At 45.5% G+C, this 21,174-nt stretch overlaps 1 protein-coding gene across 1 annotated transcript; it reads right to left on the minus strand.

The window, feature by feature from the left end:
• Positions 1–1,860: 1,860 nt before the first annotated feature.
• Positions 1,861–19,436, minus strand: MEDAG (mesenteric estrogen dependent adipogenesis). The gene is made up of 5 exons (XM_077869695.1): positions 19,123–19,436; positions 9,152–9,261; positions 5,565–5,677; positions 4,882–5,167; positions 1,861–3,061 (listed from the first exon to the last, which is right to left on the minus strand). The coding sequence occupies exons 1-5, from the start codon at positions 19,434–19,436 to the stop codon at positions 2,937–2,939; spliced, it is 948 nt and encodes a 315-aa protein (XP_077725821.1). The 3' UTR covers positions 1,861–2,936.
• Positions 19,437–21,174: the final 1,738 nt, after the last annotated feature.

A 21,174-nucleotide genomic window follows, 5' to 3' on the forward strand; every position in this document is an offset into this window, starting at 1 on the left:
GAGGGGTTGTTGTTAAGTAGTCAAGAATGATTGCCATCCTTTTATTGAAAGCTCAAGAAAAGAAAATTCTACAATGTTTTCTATTGTATTAGGACAGTCCAATCTAATGGGGCAGATTCTAAGTACTGCTTCTAATATGCCACTCACTAAACTTACTTGCATTTTATCCAAACAAAGCCATAGCAGCAAGTTCAGACTGCTGATTCCGTCAAACCTTGTCAATCCAGTACAAATGTCACCTTACTTCTGAGCCAGCTCTGCCCTCCCTGGTTCTTCTGTGTTCCTCTTCTCTGAACTCTTGAGAGGTTAAGTGGGCCAGGCCAGCCATTGGGTAATTACTAATGCTTTACACTGTCTGTTCTTTCAAGTGTATTCAAGTAGTGAATATCAAGTGTGAACACTCCTTTTAAATCTGTTATACCAGCATTTACCCATCCAAATGAATGCTCTCTTCTTCAAAGCAATAATTTATTCTAATGACACTGCCATTGCTTAAAGCATTTTCGAAATTCTTTAGAAACTCCCTTCAGAACTAGATGCATATTCTTTTGAATTTCTTAAATAGGGGCATAACTTGGCTCTTTGAAGATAGATTGGGAATTTGAAACAGTAAAATGACATTCACATTCGAGCTGATAATTAAGGTAGGCAATCAAGTTGGGCAATGTTATCCTTTAGCCAAAAATCAAACTATAACTATGAGGTAATGAGAAAAAAAAATCTCCCTCATTCTACAGATGTCTGGATTTGCATTCTTGTTGGAATAAATTAATAGCCTCCAAGGTGACTCTTGTACTGAGGGCTTCAGTAAATCAATCACTTGAATAAATCAATCCTCATATATTGGTTTTAAAACTAAGTTTTATAGTTTCATGTTATTAATTTTACATCCAAAACTGTATCCTAAGTGTTTTAGATGTTCTCTTTTTAGAACTTCTCTCCTAGCACTCATTTTATAATTATTCTTAGCTTACACACCTATCTTCTAAGACTGGATGCTCCTTGAAAGCAGGGGCCGTACTTTAAATATCTTTCTGTCCCAGACCCACCTGAGTGCACTGCACAGAGCAGGCACTCAATCATTCTGCTGAATGAGTTGAATGAATGGATGAACTGAATAAATGAATGAATTGCTTAGATCATTGTTGTCCCATAGATTTGCATGGATCTTAGATCTTCAAAATATCTGAATTGGGCTGCAATTATATCCAGATTGAAGCCTCCTTTACCCAGAAAGATCTGTCCCCATATACTTTTCACCAATTTTAAAGATTGCTCAGTATCACTTCTTCGTGACACATGTTAACAAATACATCAGCACAGTGTATATTCCCTTAGAAGCAGTTCATAAAACTGCTGAGTGAATACTGAATGAGTGAATGTATTCAGTGAAAATTGCTTTTAATTCAATGAAAAAAAGTTTTTAATTATGAAAGTAACCTTCCAGATCTTTAGTCCATTCCGGAGTGATTACTGACAGTTTTTCCTCAGTTCAACTACTTCCAAAAAAATCTTCTTTGTGATCAGAGTCTCTATTTCCTTGGGGAAGCATTTAATATTTGATATCCACCTAAGGTTTGTTTGCACTGTTATAAAACTTATTTTATTATGAATACCTTTCATTTTGCACTAAGTTGAATAACAAATGCTTAGCCTCTTCTTTTTTAAGGAACTTTTTTCCTTTTGTGAAAGATCATGATCGAATTATTTTTCTTTTCTCCAAATGCTTCTTAGACCCATTCTTCAAAAAGCTCTTCTGGAGAAAGTAGCTGTGAAAACTCAATTCTTATTATAATTTAGTAAGTTATAAGGCAAATAAACCACCTGCAAAGCACAATGGAAAGATCACACATACACAAATTTAATTGATTCCATGTTGAATGCTAAGAAAAGTTTTAATTGCACAAATACAGTACCCAACATATCAATATAAATGAAGGGACAATCAGTAGTGCTATCAAAATGTATAATACAAGAAGTTGTTTAGAAAAGATAGGAAAATTATACTCGGACCCATAAATCTTCCTCATTATAAGGATATGTAGTGATTTGTTCATGCAAGTTTTTATATGTAAACAGGATTTTTTTTCTTTTTGAAGAACTCCATTGTACCTATGAGATGAAAAATGTATTGATGTAACAATGTATTGTGGTAATGTTATAGCTTTCTTCTATTTTGCTTTTAGTGTTAAGATTGCTAAAAGCTTATTTAAAATACCCAACTGACATAATGCGCTTCCAATAGAGGACACTGCCATGTACATTATCCTTCCCCTGTCAGTGGTACCACATCATCTGGCCTTTTTCTATGCAGGCCACTCTGATGAGAGAGAGACAGCAAGAGAGCTCAAATGTCAGGCAGTGGGTGGCAAGGTTACTGTCCTCTCAACCTGGCCAATCCTCCACTCCCCTTACCTAGAATGTTTCTCCTAAGAACGAAACATATCTTTCAGTGAAAGATGTTCTAGGCTTTTTTGTCCAGCCATGTTCACAAGAAAATAGCACTGCTAACCACCTGCTTTATGGGTTTGGGTTCAGACAAGGAGGTCCCAAGCAGAGGGCCAGTGATTTACATGGTATTGAGAGTCAACACCCAAGTCAGACTGGTCCCTCAAAGGGAGCTTTCCTGGATGCCAGGATACTAAGCAAAGCATTCAGGGAGGCAGGACTCTGCTGTTCCCTCTGCCTCTTTGGAGGAATGTTAAAAAGAAAGGCTACCCCTCCAGGCCATCGGACCAAAGCCCTCCCTTCCTGAAGCCAGCTGCATCAGGCCTGCCGGGGCATCACTCGGGAAATGGAAGACAGGAACCTTCTGTGGGAGTAGAGGGGTTGACCGACAGGTTGAAGTGCCTGCCTCCCACCGCGTCTCACGTCCCCTCGGCCTCCTGTCCTCACATGCCTGGCAGGTAGCAGTGACCACAGAATGTTCAAGCCCATCACATAAATTGGTTAGGTGTCTCTTCAGATTCCAGGACACTTGCAACTGGCAATTCTGCCAAAAGAGCCTCCGTCAGAGATGATCTGGGTGACAGACTGCAGTTGAAAACTTCATCTATTGAACCTGAGAAAAGTAACAAGGCACATTATTATTGTCACTGGAAAAACAAAAACAAAAACAAAACAACAATAACTTAAAACTCACACAACATACAATGTAACCATTTCAATAATTAGTAGAGAATCCTGACTTCCTCAGAAAAACTCAAAACGCTAAACAATTTTTTGTGTGTGTCTGTCTACTAGCAGGACGTGGACCAGGTGCTTTTCCGTGGGCCAGAGCAGACGTGCAGACAGTTTTCTCACTTGTGGCAAAAGGCCCACAGTTCAGGAGCAGAGGCCTAGGACAAAGGTAAATTTAGGCAAAGTAGATAGAGCTGAGATGATTCACCAGGACAGAGCCAGTAGAGGCCAGGCCTGGCCTGCCTGCCAGGGCAGCTCATGCATCTTGGCTGTTCCACTTGTGGTGCATAATGAAGGCTCAGGAGGTCTTGTTGTGGAGTGCAAGTGGCCCCGGGCATGGCTCCTAGTAAACTTGCAAGCAAGCACTGCCCAACTTCACATCCTTCTTGGTTTCCCCTGGATGGCAGTGGACATCTCAGGTAGCCACACGCAGAGCAGGGAGGAGGACGGATGTACAACTGTACCCCATACACACACCACCCCCACCCCACCCCCACACCCACACAGGCTGCCAAGTCCAGTGGGTGGGGCTGGAGGGACCAGGCAACCCAGCAAGTTAATCTTTCCCCAAAAGAATCAGTGTATAATCCTCCGCATGCTCCAATGGAGCAAAGCACAAAGTATCTTTGTAAGAAACACCCCCAGACAGAGAAAGCTAAAGCGACAGGGTGGGGGAGAAAGAGAGAGGGTGTTAGAAAGGGGGAGAACAAGAGGGAAAGACAGAAAGGGTGGCAGGTGGAGGAGCAAGGGAGGAGGGAGAAAGAGACTGAGGAGTCAGGGAGAAAAGGGGAAAGAAAAAGGAGTAGGAGGGTGAGGGAGTGCATGTGCGCATGCACAGGAGTAGGGGCTACTTCCAGGAAAAGAAATTCTTAGGAGTAAGCATTTTTGCTATAAATATTGGAAGGAAGCAACTCTCATTAAATATAACTAATGAAGACTCTGTTTTTTTACATCTGAGCATTTTTTATACTGCAGGTTCATAGAGGTTGGTGTGTTTTTGTTTGTTTCTTTTCTTCTTGTGATTAACCTCAAGAGTCCTGGTTCAAGGAGGCAGCTTTCAGCAGAGACTAGCACAGGACAGAAGAATGGGCTCAGCAGAAGACAAACCCAGACAAGACTTAATTGATGTCATCTGCCTTGGCCACAAAGCAGACTGCAAAGTCTCATCCACTGCTGGGGAGGAGGCCCTGAATATTAGCATCTAGGTTAAAATCTGTTAGGTAAAGCGTTCTCAAGAGTTATTATTTTGTGGTCTTACAAACTCTGGAGAACCCTTTCAAATATTCTTAAAGATAGATACCTTGACCATGTACAACCCTCCCCCAGCTGACGCTATTAACATTCTGTTGCCTTGAATATGCACATCAGGAAAGGATCATTCTTTCATAATATTTAAATTATTAATATTTAAATGAGTAGTGATATGTATTTGAACTAATAATATATTTTGAAATTATATTCTGGGTATGCTGCATGCTGTAAGTGCTCCGTCACAAAACTTTAAGGAACCTCACAAGAAAAGTCACTGTATTTCTTGGTAGCATACACTTCGTGCTTCTTACGTTCTGAATTATGTGATGTTATATTCCCCCTTTATCAAGAGACCTTTCTTTTTCATTTAATTGACTCTCCACTCCTGTGATATTATTCTACCCTTTCATTTAACTGCCCTCCTCAAGTACTTGAGAATTTTTAACATACCTCTAGAAGTTACACTGAATTTTCGGTCAGAGAAACTGCTCCTACGGATTAAAGGTTCACTCATTTTTTCCAGGAATAATTTAATTGTCTCCTTCTTTTCTGGACTTGTACTTGACAAATTCAGAACTTTTCCCTTCACCTTTACAGTAGAATTGCTGAGCCCAAACCAATAGAAGAAATCAAATAATGCATCAGCTTTGAATTCATACGCAAAGCTCAAATTTTCTCCATTAACCACCTCATTTCCTGGCGGGAAAAAGTTTTTTACTGCCTCTTGAAAATCAAACTGAAAGAGAGAGAAGCATTTAATTAATGCCATGGAAATAACTATAATGGTACATTACAGAATTATATATTACTACAGAATTATATAATTGAATTAACAACGGCCCAAGTATCCAAAATATCACACCCTTTATTTCTTTTTCATTCAGACAGGTATTTTTGAACAGTTGGCTCTCATTTTTTAAAACAGACCTTTGCTTTTGCATCCTAGCCATTTGAAGCCCTTGAACTGCTTGGTTAAATTGACATTTATTGTTTCTAGATTAGTTGCTAGAAACCAAGTTCATTTTCTTGAAATAATAAAACAATTAAGCTCTAAAGACTCAGCCTTGCACAAGATGTGCAGACCCCTTTCTGTGTGGTTAACCATCCCTGGATTCAGATTGATGGAAGTTTACCTGAAGCCGGTAGCTTTCCCCAATCACCGAGGAGATGATCATGTCCATCCCTTGCTCTATCTGTCTTCTTATTTTGGGGTGCCTTGTGTTCACAAGAAATGCATATGTTCTTTCTAAAAATTAGGAAGCAGAATTCAGATAGAAGTGTGCATGTGTGACATAAATATACTTCTCAGCATTTGATAAAGCAGTGATTCCTACCTTATTCGGAGATTTTATTCATTTACAACTTCCCTCATGGGCCCCTCAGACTCTCACTGCACAGCTGAACCAGATTTCTCTAGAAATATTCCTGAGAACTTTGTAGATGTGAAGGAAGCTCTGAGATACTGTAACAGCCAGTTAGAAAGTCAGCTCCCCCAAGTGCACTCTGTCACTCTAAGTGTCACAGATGAGAACAGAGTACCATGGCATGCAACCAGCGTGGGGTGGCAGGGGCTAAAGCCAAAACAGTCTTACTGGGTATTTAAACAGCAACTTGGTTCTCACCAGCATTTCCTCATTTGCAAAGCAGAAAATCAGCCAACCCCATGCCTTCTCCTCCTATCACCCATCTCTCCCAATCCTCCCTCCCCCAAAGACCTGGCATGCATTCTGCAAAAGGCTGGTCTAGTGTTTTTTTTTTTTTTTTTTAATTTTTATTTATTTATGACAGTCACAGAGAGAGAGAGAGAGAGAGAGAGAGAGGCAGAGACACAAGCAGAGGGAGAAGCAGGCTCCATGCACCGGGAGCCCGACGTGGGATTCGATCCCGGGTCTCCAGGATCGCGCCCTGGGCCAAAGGCAGGCGCCAAACCTCTGTGCCACCCAGGGATCCCTGGTCTAGTGTTTTAAAGATCAAGGCAATTTGAGACTGAGTCTCCTTTACACCCCACCCCAATACAATCCCCGGCAGAGGAGCAGTCCTTCGCATTGTTTAAATAATACTATTGCCTCTGCCCTAGCAAACAGTTGTTTTGTTGTTGGTGGTGGTTTGATTTGGGGTTTCTTTCTTTTCCTTTTTTTTTTTTTTTAAGATTTTATTTATTTATTTATTTATTTATTTATTTATTTATGACAGACAGACAGACAGAGAGAGAGAGGCAGAAACACAGGCAGAGGGAGAAGCAGGCTCCATGCAGGGAGCCCGATGTGGGACTCTATCGGGGTTTCCAGGATCACACCCTGGGCTGAAGGCAGGCGCCAAACTGCTGAGCCACCAGGGCTGCCCTCTTTCTTTTTTTTAATTCCTTATGTCCAATTCTCTCTAATTCTATACAATCTAGGCAAAGAGGAGATTCTTTGCTCATTAGGAAATTCGAAATACTATAAGCCAACAATTTCTTACCTTTTCCAGTCCCCAGAATCAAGCTCCATGGACTTAATTAGTCAAGTGTTTTTTTCTAGACAGACACATAACATAGATGGGCACTCTCTGTTTAAAGGTTACAGACCTGCCATAATGTGATTTTGAGAACTGAACATTTTGCTTTGGCTTTGAGAGCCAAACCTGTGGTCCACCAATAATGAATCTTATATCCCTGAAGATTATATTTTGAGCTAACTTTTCCACTAGCCTTATTCATCTTATTTTTTCTACCCTTGCTTCCCTTCTCTCAAATTACCATTTCTGGGGGGTATTTTATTTTATTTATTTTTTTAATTTTTTTTTATTTGTTTATCATAGTCACAGAGAGAGAGAGAGAGGCAGAGACACAGGCAGAGGGAGAAGCAGGCTCCATGCACGGGAGCCCGACGTGGGATTCGATCCGGGTCTCCAGGATCGCGCCCTGGGCCAAAGGCAGGCGCCAAACCGCTGCGCCACCCAGGGATCCCCTCTGGAGGGTATTTTAAATATAAATTTCTTATATCCTCTTTGAGATAAGAGATAAACAAAGCAAGCAAGCTATTTGGTACCTTGAGTTAACTTTCACACAAACCAAACTAAGATCTTTAGGTTCATTAGATACCAAGGACTACCACCCTCCACACTGCGCTGGTTGGGCAGGTTGTGCACTGCACAACTCTAGAGGTACCACTGACATTCATAGACATTGTCTATTTGCATAGTTACTATGACAGACCTCTACGAAGGATTAGTAGATTGTGTTAAGTTACTGGTGGCGGCTTTTTCTAATTTGCACAAAAGTGCAGTTTAGCAGCAAGGTTGGATGCGTTACCTCACTTATAATTCTCATAATCTAAATTTGACCATTTTAAGCTTCTGTGTCATAGAAGCTCTTAGTTTCACGGCTTTGTTCACAATTGCACGGCACAAGGTCTCTGTACCTCCCTCCATGATAGTTGTCATACAACTGTGTACCTTTTGTAGGCCACCCACAAATCCACAAATATCTCCTGTACCATTCCCTGCACTTTCATTAAAATGCTAAAATGGAGAGGCTCTTATTCTTTCCTAAGATTCCTCCTGAGAGATCGACGCAGGAGGTGTACTTGATATGTCTGTGAATTACATTGCTGGAGAACTCTCTGGCTTTCTGGTCATCATCAGCCAAATAACATCAGGGGCTCAGATGCTCTAACAAGCACCGCTTGTTACCTTGTGTTCTGTTCCCAGCCCCTCCTGCCGAGAGAGCATTGTGACTGAATTACCAAGTGAGCAGAGAATCTGAATGATTCTGAATGAAATGAACAGAGAATCAACTCCACTGAATCTGAATGAGAATGAATGCTTGAGAAAGTCTATTTGGAATTTGTAGATGGTTTCTTATTACCTTGGACTCATTTTAAGAATGCTATTTAGAAGTAGAATTATGAAATTCTGTCTCTATCACAGAGCAATATGCCCATGACTTCCCCCACATAACACTAAGCAGGAAGAAGGAAAAATGGAGGCATTTCCATATTGGAACTGGAGTTAGAGTTGTTAGCAGTTATTCTGATTTCTTGGAAGAAACAATGAAGAGGTACCCCTAAAATTAGAATTTGAAGACCACAGCATGAAACATAAAAGCATCTACAACTCCTATTTATTTCTTTACCTTAGTTTCCTTATCTATAAAATGGGTATAAGCACCTCATAGGTAGGATGACTATGCATCATAGTTCCCTTGGGTCAGTGCCATTTTATACCTCAGTCCCAGCATAATTATTAATAGTAATAATTAATGAAACTATTATATACAAAAATAATAATAATGAAATCATGTGATAATAATGAAAGTAGTTTCATGCTCGAGAATGTTCCCCCTTGGATGAAAGCCCTGCAGGGCTGCAGTGTCAATTAATGACATGAGAGTACACCTCACAAACAAAAGTGTTTGTTACGTGGTGCAAAGTATTATATATCACCATCATTCCAGTCATTTTGGCAACCCCTGCAGACTCGGAACATGATAGCACTTCCTGCCTAGACGGGGAGTATAAGACAAAACCCAGAGACAGATGGCTTTTGCCCTCAAATCATTTAAAGGTTCTGCAAGCTTGTGCTGTGCTTCAGATGGTCTAACGCTCCAGGCTTCTCGCTCCCAGCCTATTCACAGCTGGCATCTACCCTGCTCACTCCATGCACAACTTCTACCTCATTAGCGTGCCACAGTCCACAGCCCCAAGAGGCAGAATCAAGCCAAAAATATTTATATACCTACCTCTCGAGGTGTCTTTTTTGGTCTGTACGTTAACAAAGAAGAGCATTGGTTTGCTCAGTATAGTTTCCCTGTAGTCTTTATAATCGCAGTAGTTGGTCAGTTCCACATATCTATGAAAAAAGCAAAGATCATTGTAAACGTAATACACCCTCCCATCTAGGTCAGGAAGGGGATGTACTGGACAGGGGCCTGCCATATCCACAGATCTCACAAGGGAGGATCCCTAAAATGTGTCCCATGGAGGCAGTCATATTTTGTACCATATAAATAAATCCCCTCCCTGGTCAGATGAGAGATCAGGATACAAGCCGAAGGTGGCCATGGTCTTTAGGGTAGCCTGGCACCAATGCTTGGCTCTCAGGGGCAGCCCTCATTAGATGATGGCCAGTACCATCTATCTTTTGGGCTATAAGAGTTTATTTGAAGCAGTAAGAGCTCTGTGTCTCTCCAGATTGAGAATAAATTATGCTCTACAAGTGGCATAAGTTAGGTCTTCTCCGAAGAAAATTTCCCTTTTCTTCTCCTCCCCTCTTCCGTACTCTAATCCTGAGATAAGACCCCAGCCCCTCCATAAATTACACAATCAACCAATATTCATATGAACTAATTCATATCTCCCTGATCCTGAGATTTGTGCGATGAAGAAAAAAGAAAAGAAAAGAAAAAAGAAAAGAAAAGAAAAAAGGAAAGGAAAGAAAAGAAAGAAAAGAAAAGAAAAGAAAAGAAAAGAAAAGAAAAGAAAAGAAAAGAAAAGAAAAGAAAAGAAAGAAAAGAAAAAAAAGAAAAGAAAAGAAAAATACCAGACTAATTTTGGACTTTTGCCCATGATCCTATTCAATTTCACCTCTTTGGTTTTCATTCATTATTCCACCCTGGGAAGTTCTTTTTTTTTGCATTTTGACTCTGTCATTCAGCATGTCAGCTATCTCCTCCTAGTTTATGAATATTCCAAGTAGTCTTTCTACCTGCATTGTTGATAAAAAGAGAGATCTGAGTACAAACCGGCTTCCCTCGAGAAGATGGCTTATTTCTGATCCACACCCAAGCTCAGACACCACACGGACGCAGGCAGGCTGAATGGCACCCAGCAAGCTGGAGAATGTGTCTGCCACCGTCCCTCTTCAACACAGGACTGGTTCCCCACGGACAGGCACAGCTGTGCACATCTGCATAGAGCGAATGGCTGCCCTGGCTGACAGCACGGGCTGTTTCGCTGTGCTGTGGTGTGTTTGCTTCTTACATCTAGTCACGGGCAGAGACAGCTCAAGAGTTGCTTTCTGGTTTGTTATCTGCCCCGTGCCTGACATGAAAATCACAGCCTTGGAGGGAGCCCTGCTGCAGGGAGCTGTGACCACACAGGCCTCTCTCCCGCCCCGTCCCACTTCCCACGACCCGCTCAGAGGGCCCAGCAAACAAGACCCGGACCCCGGCGTGGGGCGGGAGCACGTGGGAGACTATGTACCCCTCCGAGGCAGAAAACCACAGCTTCGGCTTGTCTGTCTCCCAGCTTGGTTTCTTAGTAATCTGTATCATTATCTTTTCTCGGGGATTGTCAGACCTGATTTCGAGAGCTTTTAAAACCTGACCCCTGGTGGGGCCTCAAAAACACGTCCTGCCTTGTCTTTCACCAGGCTTTTAATATAGCCTCTGCCTCCCACGCCAGGGGCACTGGGGGTGGTCAGGGGGCTCGTCCTGGGGTGGGGAAGGGGATACAGGGCTGGTGTATTCAGAGGGGGGCAGGGGATGCGGTTGTTCATGTTCAGGGGTGAGGTGAGGAGGGCAGGTGTTGGGAAGAAGGGTTGGGGGGGACCAGCAGAGATAACAAGGAAACGGACTGTGGAAGACAATGCGGACCAGGGATTCTGTATGGTTCTTCTGACGTCCCGCTCCTGCCCTCATCCTCACCTAAGAGCACAGTGAGAATGGGGAGAGGTGGGACACCTGAAGGGGACTAGCCCTCATGTTCCACATCAGCAGGGAGAGAACGTTCCTGTTCCTTTTTGTCCTAACTGGCCACCTGCCAAAAGGCGCTGAAGAAAGGAAGCAAAAGAGAAGGGAGGAGAAAGAGGATCATCATGCTTGGAGTTTATTTGCTCCCATTCATTCATTCATTCAACAGCATTTGCTGGGCCCTGATTATGGGCTGGGCACCAGGTAGGCACCAAACATGCTTTATCACAGTGGAGGGGCTCAGGGCCTGTGAAATGGGGCTGGGGTAGAAGGTGGCAGCACAGGGGTTCCCTGTATCCCCCCAGCCCCTCTGCCATCACATCTCTTCAACTGTCCAGGACCTCGCACGGGCAGACAAGAGTGGCCCGGGAGAGGCCGCATAGAACCAGTGAGGTCTGTGGTAGCAGGGGGTACGGGGAGAGGCACAGAGGAAGAAAAAAGGAAGAAAAGTCTTATAGCCATGGAAGAAGAAAAGGATGAGTCGGAATGCAGTAAACACCAACAAGATAGATGCATGATGCTGGGGCAGAGTCAGGTACCACCTGTGTCCCATCCAAGGCAGATTTTCCTATTCTCCTGCCTTGTTCACCATGGAGTTAATTTATAGTCACTTAAACATTTCACATTTTCCTCAGGCTGACTCCTCTGCTCTCTCAATATCCATGGTCTGAGTGTCATTCTCTAGGGTGCACACACAGCATTGGTGTACAGCCTGTCTGGAAAATCTGCCATTCCAATTACTATTCTGATGTTGCAAATGACAGTGCAGTACTTGCCTCTGCCTGTGAGACCAATCAACATCCAATCAGAGGGACCATCGATTTTATTCTGATGAATCCACAGCTTATAGGAAAAGATGAAAATCTCAATTTAACAACGACCACTGGTTGGGAAAATAATCAGTTTTCCCCAGAATTCTGTGGCAGGTTTTGTGGAATGCTTTGAGGCTCCAAGAGCTGTTGTTTCTCATGATCAGAGTAGGGATATCAGGCCAGGGGTGGCGAGGGGCTTCCAGATAGTCACACAATTAGTTTAATATATAGCCTATACATGAGTCATCCTTTTCGGAGTCTGAATTTAATAAGATGCCCTGAATATTATAACTATGCTCGACATAATTTAATCTTTCTTTGATGATTCAGAGGCACTTTTAGGATCTTAACGGGGCTGTAAACATCGCCACAGAGCATGTCAGTTATCAGGATGCCACAGATGTGTGAAAATGCTATTTATACAAGATCTCCGTAACAGAATTTACAGACAAGAGATTGTGGCAAGATCCCTACTTAATGAACTCTCTATTTAAACCAGGTCACAAATAAGAAATACCTTCCTAATTCATCATTCCCAGCTTCCCAGTACAATTGTTTAACACCTGGAAATTCCAGTGAAATTAATAAACATGAGCATTCTTTGGAATTCACTGTTAAAAAATTTGTATATGTAAGTCACTAAAATACAAAAAGACTGAGGACCTGTTGTGAAGTCTCACAGGTATTTAAGTATCTGACATTGAATCATTGGTTTTGTTTTAAGATGAACCTTACTAGATGACATTAGGGACTAGTTATTTCATCTTTAATCACGCATATTTCTGAATTACTAAAGCAAGTACTGCTTCTTGTGTGCTGGATGTTTATTATATTTGCCGAAGTTATTAAGGATGAAAAGCAAAGGGTTTAAGAGAGCTCTTTTAAACTCTCATTTCTTCATTGCTTTTACCCTGGCCTCACGATGCTTCTAGGCTGAAACTCTGGCTTCAAACCAAAGATTGAAAGGCAGATACAGTGTGACACAATGCATAGTGATTCGAAATAAGAAGATATAATTCACTCCCTAATTGACTGGCTGTATGAACTCAGCTGCAGAGCCACAGCTCACTGTGACCTTGAGTGAGTTACTTAACCCATCTGAACCTGTGCCCTCATCTGTAGAAGGGATAATAACAATATCTCCTGTGAGAGGACTCAATGCAGTGCAAGTAATAGAGACATATGTTCTTGAGCCCATAGTAGATGTTCAACAAACATGGTTAGTATATTCAAACCTGGCCAACTCTGCTGGCCATACGGTGAAGTTCTATAAACTTGCAAAACACAATCAGGACTGTGTTCATGTGAGTGACCAGGAAAAAAGACAACATGAGCATCTGAAAAATACACGAGCAAGAGTTTCTCCGTCCTTGCTCCAATTTCTTTCCTCCATTTTTCAGTGTGGAAGGCTAAAGCAAAGCTTAATGAGGTGATACCTGGACTAGGAGACCAAGAAAGAACACTATATTTTTGCTTCTAGCAAATCTAGAGTGGCTGAGAGATCATTCCCCTCTGAGATGCCTAACTTTCTCTGGAGGTTCCTTTAGGTTTCACATCATTTCTGGCACAATTCTTGAAAAGTTGCCCCAAATTTCCCTTGGCTCTGGTGATTTAATGCTCAGAGCAAATAAGAATGTAAACCTATAGCTTCCATCTGAGGGTGTGTGTGTGCTTACGTGTCTGTGTGTGTGTGTTGATTTAAAAAAATACGGAGCGTGGAGCACAGAAAAAAAGAGGAACACATAGAAAACTGTCCTTGCATAGAAGGTCCAGAAATTGCTTATAGCTCATAATCCTTTGCTGTGACAGTCAGCAAAAGCATTCTGCCCTTGGGAGCGAGCAGGATGGCCCTGCTGTGTTTCCAGTGTTAACTTGACAGCTTTATGTGAGGCCTCAGCCTGAGCTGTCAGATGGTTCCTTTTCTTTCACTTCCTCTCTTCCCTCTGCCCCTACTTGAGGGAAATTAAACAAAATTTTCTGATTTCTCACTCTACTGTCTGGTGACTGGAATCAAGGACACACATGTTTATCTACTCATTCATTCACTCATTCATTATTGATGCTCAGTACATGCCCCCACCCCCACTGCCACCCTGGGTCATGGGGCAGAAACGATACGTTCAAGCATACATTTACTCATAAGCACTAAGCATAGGCGCTGAGCTCCAGGGACATAAAAAAAGCAAAAAGAAATAGTCTTGCTTTCAAGAAGCATCTACTCTATTAGAAAGACACTAGAAAATGCACCACTTCGATATAAAATGATAGGCAAAACCTTGTTGCTCAAAGCATGGTCACTGGACTATCAGAATTGGTATCACCTAGGAACTGGTAAAACTGCTGAGTCCTGGGCTTCCCTCAGTTTTATTCAACTTAAAAACTGTGTTTTAATAAGATCCCCAGGGGACCTGCATGCTTATTTCAAGTTTGAGAAGCACTGATCTAAGACATGGTCCTTCCCTGCCATTAAGAGGCTTACAAACTAGTTAATGATTCAAACGTGCAAATGCCAGAGAAATGCATAGCTCTCTGCCTTCATGTGTTCCAGCTCCAGTTATTTAAATAAGAAAGAGCAAGACAGGAGGGGTCTGGAGTTAGAACCATTTACTGAGCTGAGACAGACAAGAGGAATTGTTCTGTTGGGCCAAATGTCCCATCACTGAGTGGGCCAAAGCCAGAGGGAGGCGTCCCCAGCAGAAGTCACGTCATGGGTTAGCCAAGCCTTGGGGACTGTCAAGTGGCTGCATTGGGGCCTGCAGGCGGGCATTTGGCAAGGACCAGGTGAGCTGAGGGTAAGGAATGGCTGGAAGTCCAGAGCAAGGCTCCTGAAGAAAGAAGGCAGTAATGGCACGTGGCTTTTGAATCATCAGATCTGGGTTACGTTTCTATCTCTGTGACCTCAGCGAGCTTTTTTTGGTTTTGCTGAGATTAATTTCCACACCTGTAAAATCTGGCTAACAAAAGGTACCTCATCAGGTGGCTGGCTAACAGATTAAATCATGTGTGTGAGCCACTTGGCTTACGGGGCTGCTTAATAATATTATAGGCTAACATTTGTCAAGTGATTCATTCGTGCCAGTAACTGCTTTAAGGACCTTATAAATTTGAATTCTGAACAAGAACCCTGTAAGGTTGTTGATGTTATTATTTCCATTATACACAGAGGATACGGAGTCACGGAAATTAAGAAATCTCCCGAAGCCCTCAGCTAGTAAGCGGTAGGACTAGAATTCAAACCAAGGCAGTCTGGTCCCGACCCCCATGCTGCTCCACACTAACTCTAGGCTGCATCTCATGCACACCATAGCTCCACACGTAAATGATGATTACTTCACCGTTATTGTTACACGTCCCAGTAAGGGGCTGCTGTCCCAGGCAGGTCACCAGATCTGAGACTCAGACACCAGGATCAAGGCAGGGGACCAGTCACAAGGACTGGATGGGAGCCACCCAGTATTACACATTGCAAATGGGGCTGCAATTGCTTCTCTGTCTCCCATCAGCAATCAGGGTCACCTCAGAAAGGTGAGCTAGGGGTCAGCAGACATAGCCCAACACTTCCCCTGGTGGGTGGGAGCAAAGCCTCCCCAGGCTCCAGCCCTGACTCCTCCTCACCTGCCCCCTGTGTCTCCCCATGGCCCCCTGCACCCCCTGCCCTGGGTGACTGAGCTCCTGGCAGGTGTCCCTGTCACCAGCTAACAGCTGGGTAGGATATGGGAAGGAGCAGCTCACACCTCTGCTTTTGGTGGCTTCCTCAAGGCCACTGGATTTACCCTCCCCTTTCACCTGAATATGTAAGATGCCTTCTGTCTGCTGTAATTCCAGGTGTTTAGGTGTTGATTTGGGAGAAGTGTGAGAAAGCCGCCACTGTCTATACTAAGCCAGAATCCTTTCAGCCTCGAGGCAGCTGGCTGCAAGCATAGGCCTACAGTTAGCCAAGGCCACACAGAAGACCTGGTTCTACCACTACTACTCACCAGCATCTTGCTTAGGTAAGTTATTTAATCTCTCTGAGTCCTAATTTCCTCACCTATAAAAAGAAGGGAAATACCACAAGTGCCAACTTTGTGAGCTCTTGTGAAGTAACAGCTGTGGAATACTTTGTGCCATTCTTGGTACTCGAGTAAACAGGAGCTGGCACCACTATTATGGTGTACTTGTGTTTATCACCCCAACAGCCTCCGTCGTGCTCAGGGGACCCCTGAAAAGAAGGCTGGTGCACCTGTTTGCCAAGCACATGCCACTACATCTCACTAAGCGGCTGTATCGCATCACAGGGAAAAACGTGTGTGCGTTATCAGTTATTTACACCGGGTGTTCCATATAGGTTTTGTTTGTGACACAGATGGAAATTATGAGCTTGAAAGAAAAAAGGAACGATAAAGATCTTGCCATTCACTCTCCCCAAGTTAGGACAGACTTTTCAAGAAGGCTCCCAGGAGCTCTATAGCCCTGGTGGCCATCCCTAAACTTCCCAGCCACCCCAGGTTCCCTTAGGTTTATTTAATAGAGATGAATTTCCAAAATGTTCAAGTATCAGAAGACATATCAGCATAACTTAAGCCATCCTCCCATCATCCTCTTATTGTCTGAATGAGTGAATCATATGAATGTCAGGGGCAACAGCCCTAAGCCTTTTCCTGAGGAAAGGACCTCAGGAAAGACACAGCACACATTTTTTGAGGCCGCAAAAAGGAAATCCTGTTTACACTGTAAGCTTACCCACACCAAGAAATAATTGTTGAATGAAAAAAAAAAAGAACTAAATTAATTAATTGAACAAGGATCCTCAAGCTGGATCCAAATAGCTCACTCATAAACTACCTGGACAGTTAGCAACGTCAGCACATACATACGCCTCTGGGAGAGATGGCCTACATAAATTCTGAAAAGCTCTGTAGTCTAAAATGATTAAGAATCATTACTTGCCTTTCTCATGCCCTGGCTATCTTGACAGCCAGCTGTTCTTGGTAGGAGGCCATCCCACACCTAAAGTAGGAAAGCGGTAGCCGCAGAAAAGATGAAAAAGTTGCTGGAGTCCATCAACTCTAGGTCCTAACTGGACATGAAAAGTGGGAAGTACGTGCTGGAGTTCAAGCTGATGGTGATGTTTTACAAGGCAAAGCAGAACTGGTCATCCTCAACAACGGCCCAATCTCGAGGAAGTCTGAAATAGAGTACTATGCCCTGTTGGCCAAAACTGCTGTCCAGCAGGACCGCGGCAGTAATGTTGAATTGGGCATAGATGCAGAAAATAAATATGCACCCTGGCTCTCATTGATCCAAGCGAATGAATCACTGCTTTGGAGTAATGTTCTGAGAGAGGAAGCTGGATGTTATCCCCAAAGCCAAAGACAGCTGGGTAAATTTGGCAGATCTGAGAGGCAACTCTGATGTCTGCATTCTGACTACGTGCCCACTTTCTGATACATGAAGACAAAAACCTCTCACTGTTGCCCACAACCCAGGCTTCCCTTCTTTTCTAGAATGCTCTCTCCATCTAGATCAGGTTCATCCTTCAGGACTGCACACACACCTATAAAAGCCTACTTCCCACATGCCACAGCACGTCCCCTGAGAGAAAGACAGATCATTCCTTCTACCACCCCAATTATTCTCAGATGTTCCTCGCTATGTCCCAGGGTCCAAAGGCCCTCGCTCAATTGCTTTGACAATGAGAACCTTGTGGTTGCATCCTCACTGCATTCTGCTGTGTGTCACCCGGTCATTGTTTATTTTGGACTCTTCACTGCCAGGGGACCACTGCTATTTAATAGTCTTTTGTGTAGGAGGTGTTCAAAGCAAGAGTTTAATGACCAGACTTCGACATCATTCTAAATTCTGCTGCACTGGTTGCTAAGATTGAGGAAGCTGGCTCTGTCAAAAGCCTAACCTATGGCTTCAATTAATCCTGGACATTTGAATTTTTCATACTCTGTTCTCAAATACAATGGTTACCTTTTCTTTTAAAAAAAAAATCTTCACAAATAATGATTTCTAACTCCGTTCCTCCCATCGTCCCCTGATGCGGGTTAGAATATTCAATCCACTGAAAAAGGAAGAAATTCTTGCTGCAGAATGGTTTTTCAGGCATTGGAAGCCCTCACTCTCTCTCTCTCTCTGTGGAAAAGCAGCTTTGAAGAAGGCATTTTAAATATCTCATTTTGTTTGCTTGCCCTCCTTGGCTCCATCCCACTTACAGGATACCACAGTGCTGCTGTCCTTCCCAGTAGCAAAGGCTTTATATCCTCCTAGCTGGCCAGCTTACTCATCTCTGATTCAAACTCTACACTGCGCTGTCCATTTCCCGACACTGTTCGGCAGCACAAGTATAAGACACCCCCCCTCCACACACAAGTACAAGGTGACCTCTGGAAGGCATGAGGCCGTGTAAAATCAAGCATGAAGCTTCCTCTTGCTTCATCCCGTGATGATCAAAGCCTGCTTCAGATGGACTACAGCCTGCTGGCCGCAAGTTTGCTACGAAGTGCCTCAGACACTTTGGCCACAACAGCTAAGCATATCCTGGGCACTCGCCATCAAATGAGGTTTGGGCCCAGCTCTGTGCAAGAATCCTGGAAGCTACACTCATTGCACCTATTTCCCAGAACTTACCTGCCCACATCACAGCCCACATGGCCCCGGGTTGGATTTCACGGGGCTTTGTTTGTTTCTCAGGCATGGTTTTTATTTCTCTATTTTTTGAAAACAAAGGCAGGCCGAAGATGGGAAACTTTGAACCTTTGCACGCTTTTTCACTGAGTCTCCTCACTGGATCAGGCCAATAATACCCAGAATTGAGCATCCTCTCCCCTCCCCACAAATCCAAAGCCAGGGCATGAATCTCTCCTCTGCAAACATCCCCTGAAGGGTGTGTCCCGATTTGAGCTCATCTGACCCAGTTAAGGAGCCAGAAACGGAAAATCACCCCCCAGTTAAGCTCCCCACCCAGCCCTACGCCACGCGCCTGCCCTGATGCCCTCCCGGGCGGCTTCAAGCGGCAGCTGCAAGATGTCATGCAGAGGGCGGAAAAGGCCAGGGCTGGAGGAGCCATGCACCCTCAGGTGACCTTTGCAATGAGGCGAACCTAGAAGTGGCACGAAAGAGGGGGGTCCCCCAGGGGAGGGGTGGCGGGAAGCAGGGCCAGCCCGGGTCCCCGGCACGACAGCCTGGTGGAGGCCTCCGCGGGGACCCGGCGAGGCCACCCACCTCTTGATGTAGCTGCTGAGGCGGTAGAGCTGCCCGTCGAGGCGCACGCGGCCATCGCCGAAGACGTTGAAGCCGCCGCGCGCCGCCGCGGGGCCCCCGGGGCCGGGCACCACGAGCTGGTCGCCGCGCAGCTGGAAGGCGCCGGGCTGCAGGCGCAGCAGCTGTGCCAGCGGCAGCAGGGCCAGCTCGCAGTCGCACGTCCACAGGCTGCGCAGCTCCCCCGACGAAATGGAGGTCAGGCTGGGCCGCGCGGCCGGCGCGCACGCCACCCCCGCCGCCCCCGCCGCCCCCGCCGCCCCCGCCGCCCCCGCCATGCCCCGCCGCCCGCCGCCCGCTCCCGCGTCAGGCCCGCCCGCCAGCAGCGCCGCACGCCCGGCCCGGCGCGGAGAAAGCGGGTCCCGCGCCGCGCCGCCCTTTTATCCGCCGCGGGTGCGGCCGCCCGCCCCTCCCCGGCCTCGGGCGCGACCCCGGACGCTCCGGGCCCCGCGCGCTCCGGGCTGGGACTTGGCACGCTCCGGGGCGCCGCGCCTGCTCGCCGCCCGCCGAGGGTTACTCATCCCCCTCGGGCCCGCGGCTCCACGCCCCGGGCCGGCCCGCCCCCGCCTGGCCGACACCACCGGGGCCGGGGCTCGGGGCAGGCGGGAGCAGGACCCGCACCCCCGCGGACGCTGGCCGGGACGGGCGCCCCTCCCCGCGCCCTCCCCGACGGCGCCCAGGGGTGCGCGGGCGGTGCCCACCTCTGACCTCCGCTCCCAGGCGGCCCGCGGAGGCGTCCCTTACCCACCACCGTCTCCCAGCTTGTTCTTAACTTTCTTCTTTTTTCCTCCCCACCATACCCTGCCTTGTTGCTCCGCTCACTGATTTCCTCCCCCTGGATCCCTTTTCATGTGGCAAGTCCACTGATCTTCGCGTCACTTTTCCGGAAAGCCTCCCGGAGTCCGCCGTGCGTTGTGTCTCTTTGCCTCGCCTAGCTCCTCCTGCACGTGGACCACAGGCCCCGGGGCGCAGAGCCGTGGGCACTCCCGCCTCCTCCACCGCCTCCACCTCGGCCTCCGCAGAGGCCCGGAATCTGCTGGTTGAGTCAGTCTGTAGATGTTGGAGGGCTGGCTACGTGCTCATTCTGTGAACATACTGACTGAATGTGCTGGGTCGCCCGAGGTACGAAAGGACTGCTTCACTCAATTAAACAACTGTTTCCGAAACACCCACTAGGAGCCCCACAATAGGTAAATTCTGGGCGTACTAGGATGAATAAGCACAAGCCCTGTCTCCACCTAACTTACCCTGTGGTTACAGATGGTACACAACATTTCAGCAGTTGCCATGCACGGAATACAAAGCCCTGCTGAGGACAACCTTGAACTTATGGGGGTACAAGTCAGCCCAGTTTTGGGAAGCTGGGGTGGCTTCCTGAAGTATTGTAATTTAGGACACTGAACTAGATCCTGAAAGTTGACTAGAACTTAGAAAATATTTTTAATTCGTCTTCATGCACACCTGGCATGGACCCCCGCATAGGTTTAATCAAGTTGAATGAAGAGCCTTCCTGTCATATCTTTTGGCAATCCCAGAATATAAATGAACTCCATTCACTCCCTTCTCCAGACCCAGGTCCATTTGCCCCACGATCAATTCCCATTGCTGACTGTCTCTGAACAATCACCCAAGATGCAATGACTACTACTGAACCAATATTTTGTGGGAAGGAAGGGGGAATGTGCCCATGAAATAAGCCCCCGGGGGTGGGGGTGGGGGTTCTCTCACAAAGTGAAATCTGAGGAGCACTGCCCAGAGGAGAGGTGTGGAGTGGCTGAGGCTCTAGGCAATACTCAGAGGCTGGGGTTGTGTTCACAGGGACAGATATGGCACCAGGTGTAGACCTATCACACTCCAGTGAGACATTCATCCTTGCCCCCAAAGAGATCAAGATGAGTGCTATAATAGAAATATCCACTAAGTACTGCGAGAGCAGGGTCAAGGGAGTGGTTGGGAGGCCCCAGGAAGGGTTTTCAGAAGAGGGGACAAGTGGGTTGGACTTTGAATACAGAATAG

Source organism: Canis aureus, chromosome 24 (genome assembly GCF_053574225.1).
Source record: "Canis aureus isolate CA01 chromosome 24, VMU_Caureus_v.1.0, whole genome shotgun sequence".
Classification (NCBI taxonomy): domain Eukaryota; kingdom Metazoa; phylum Chordata; class Mammalia; order Carnivora; family Canidae; genus Canis; species Canis aureus.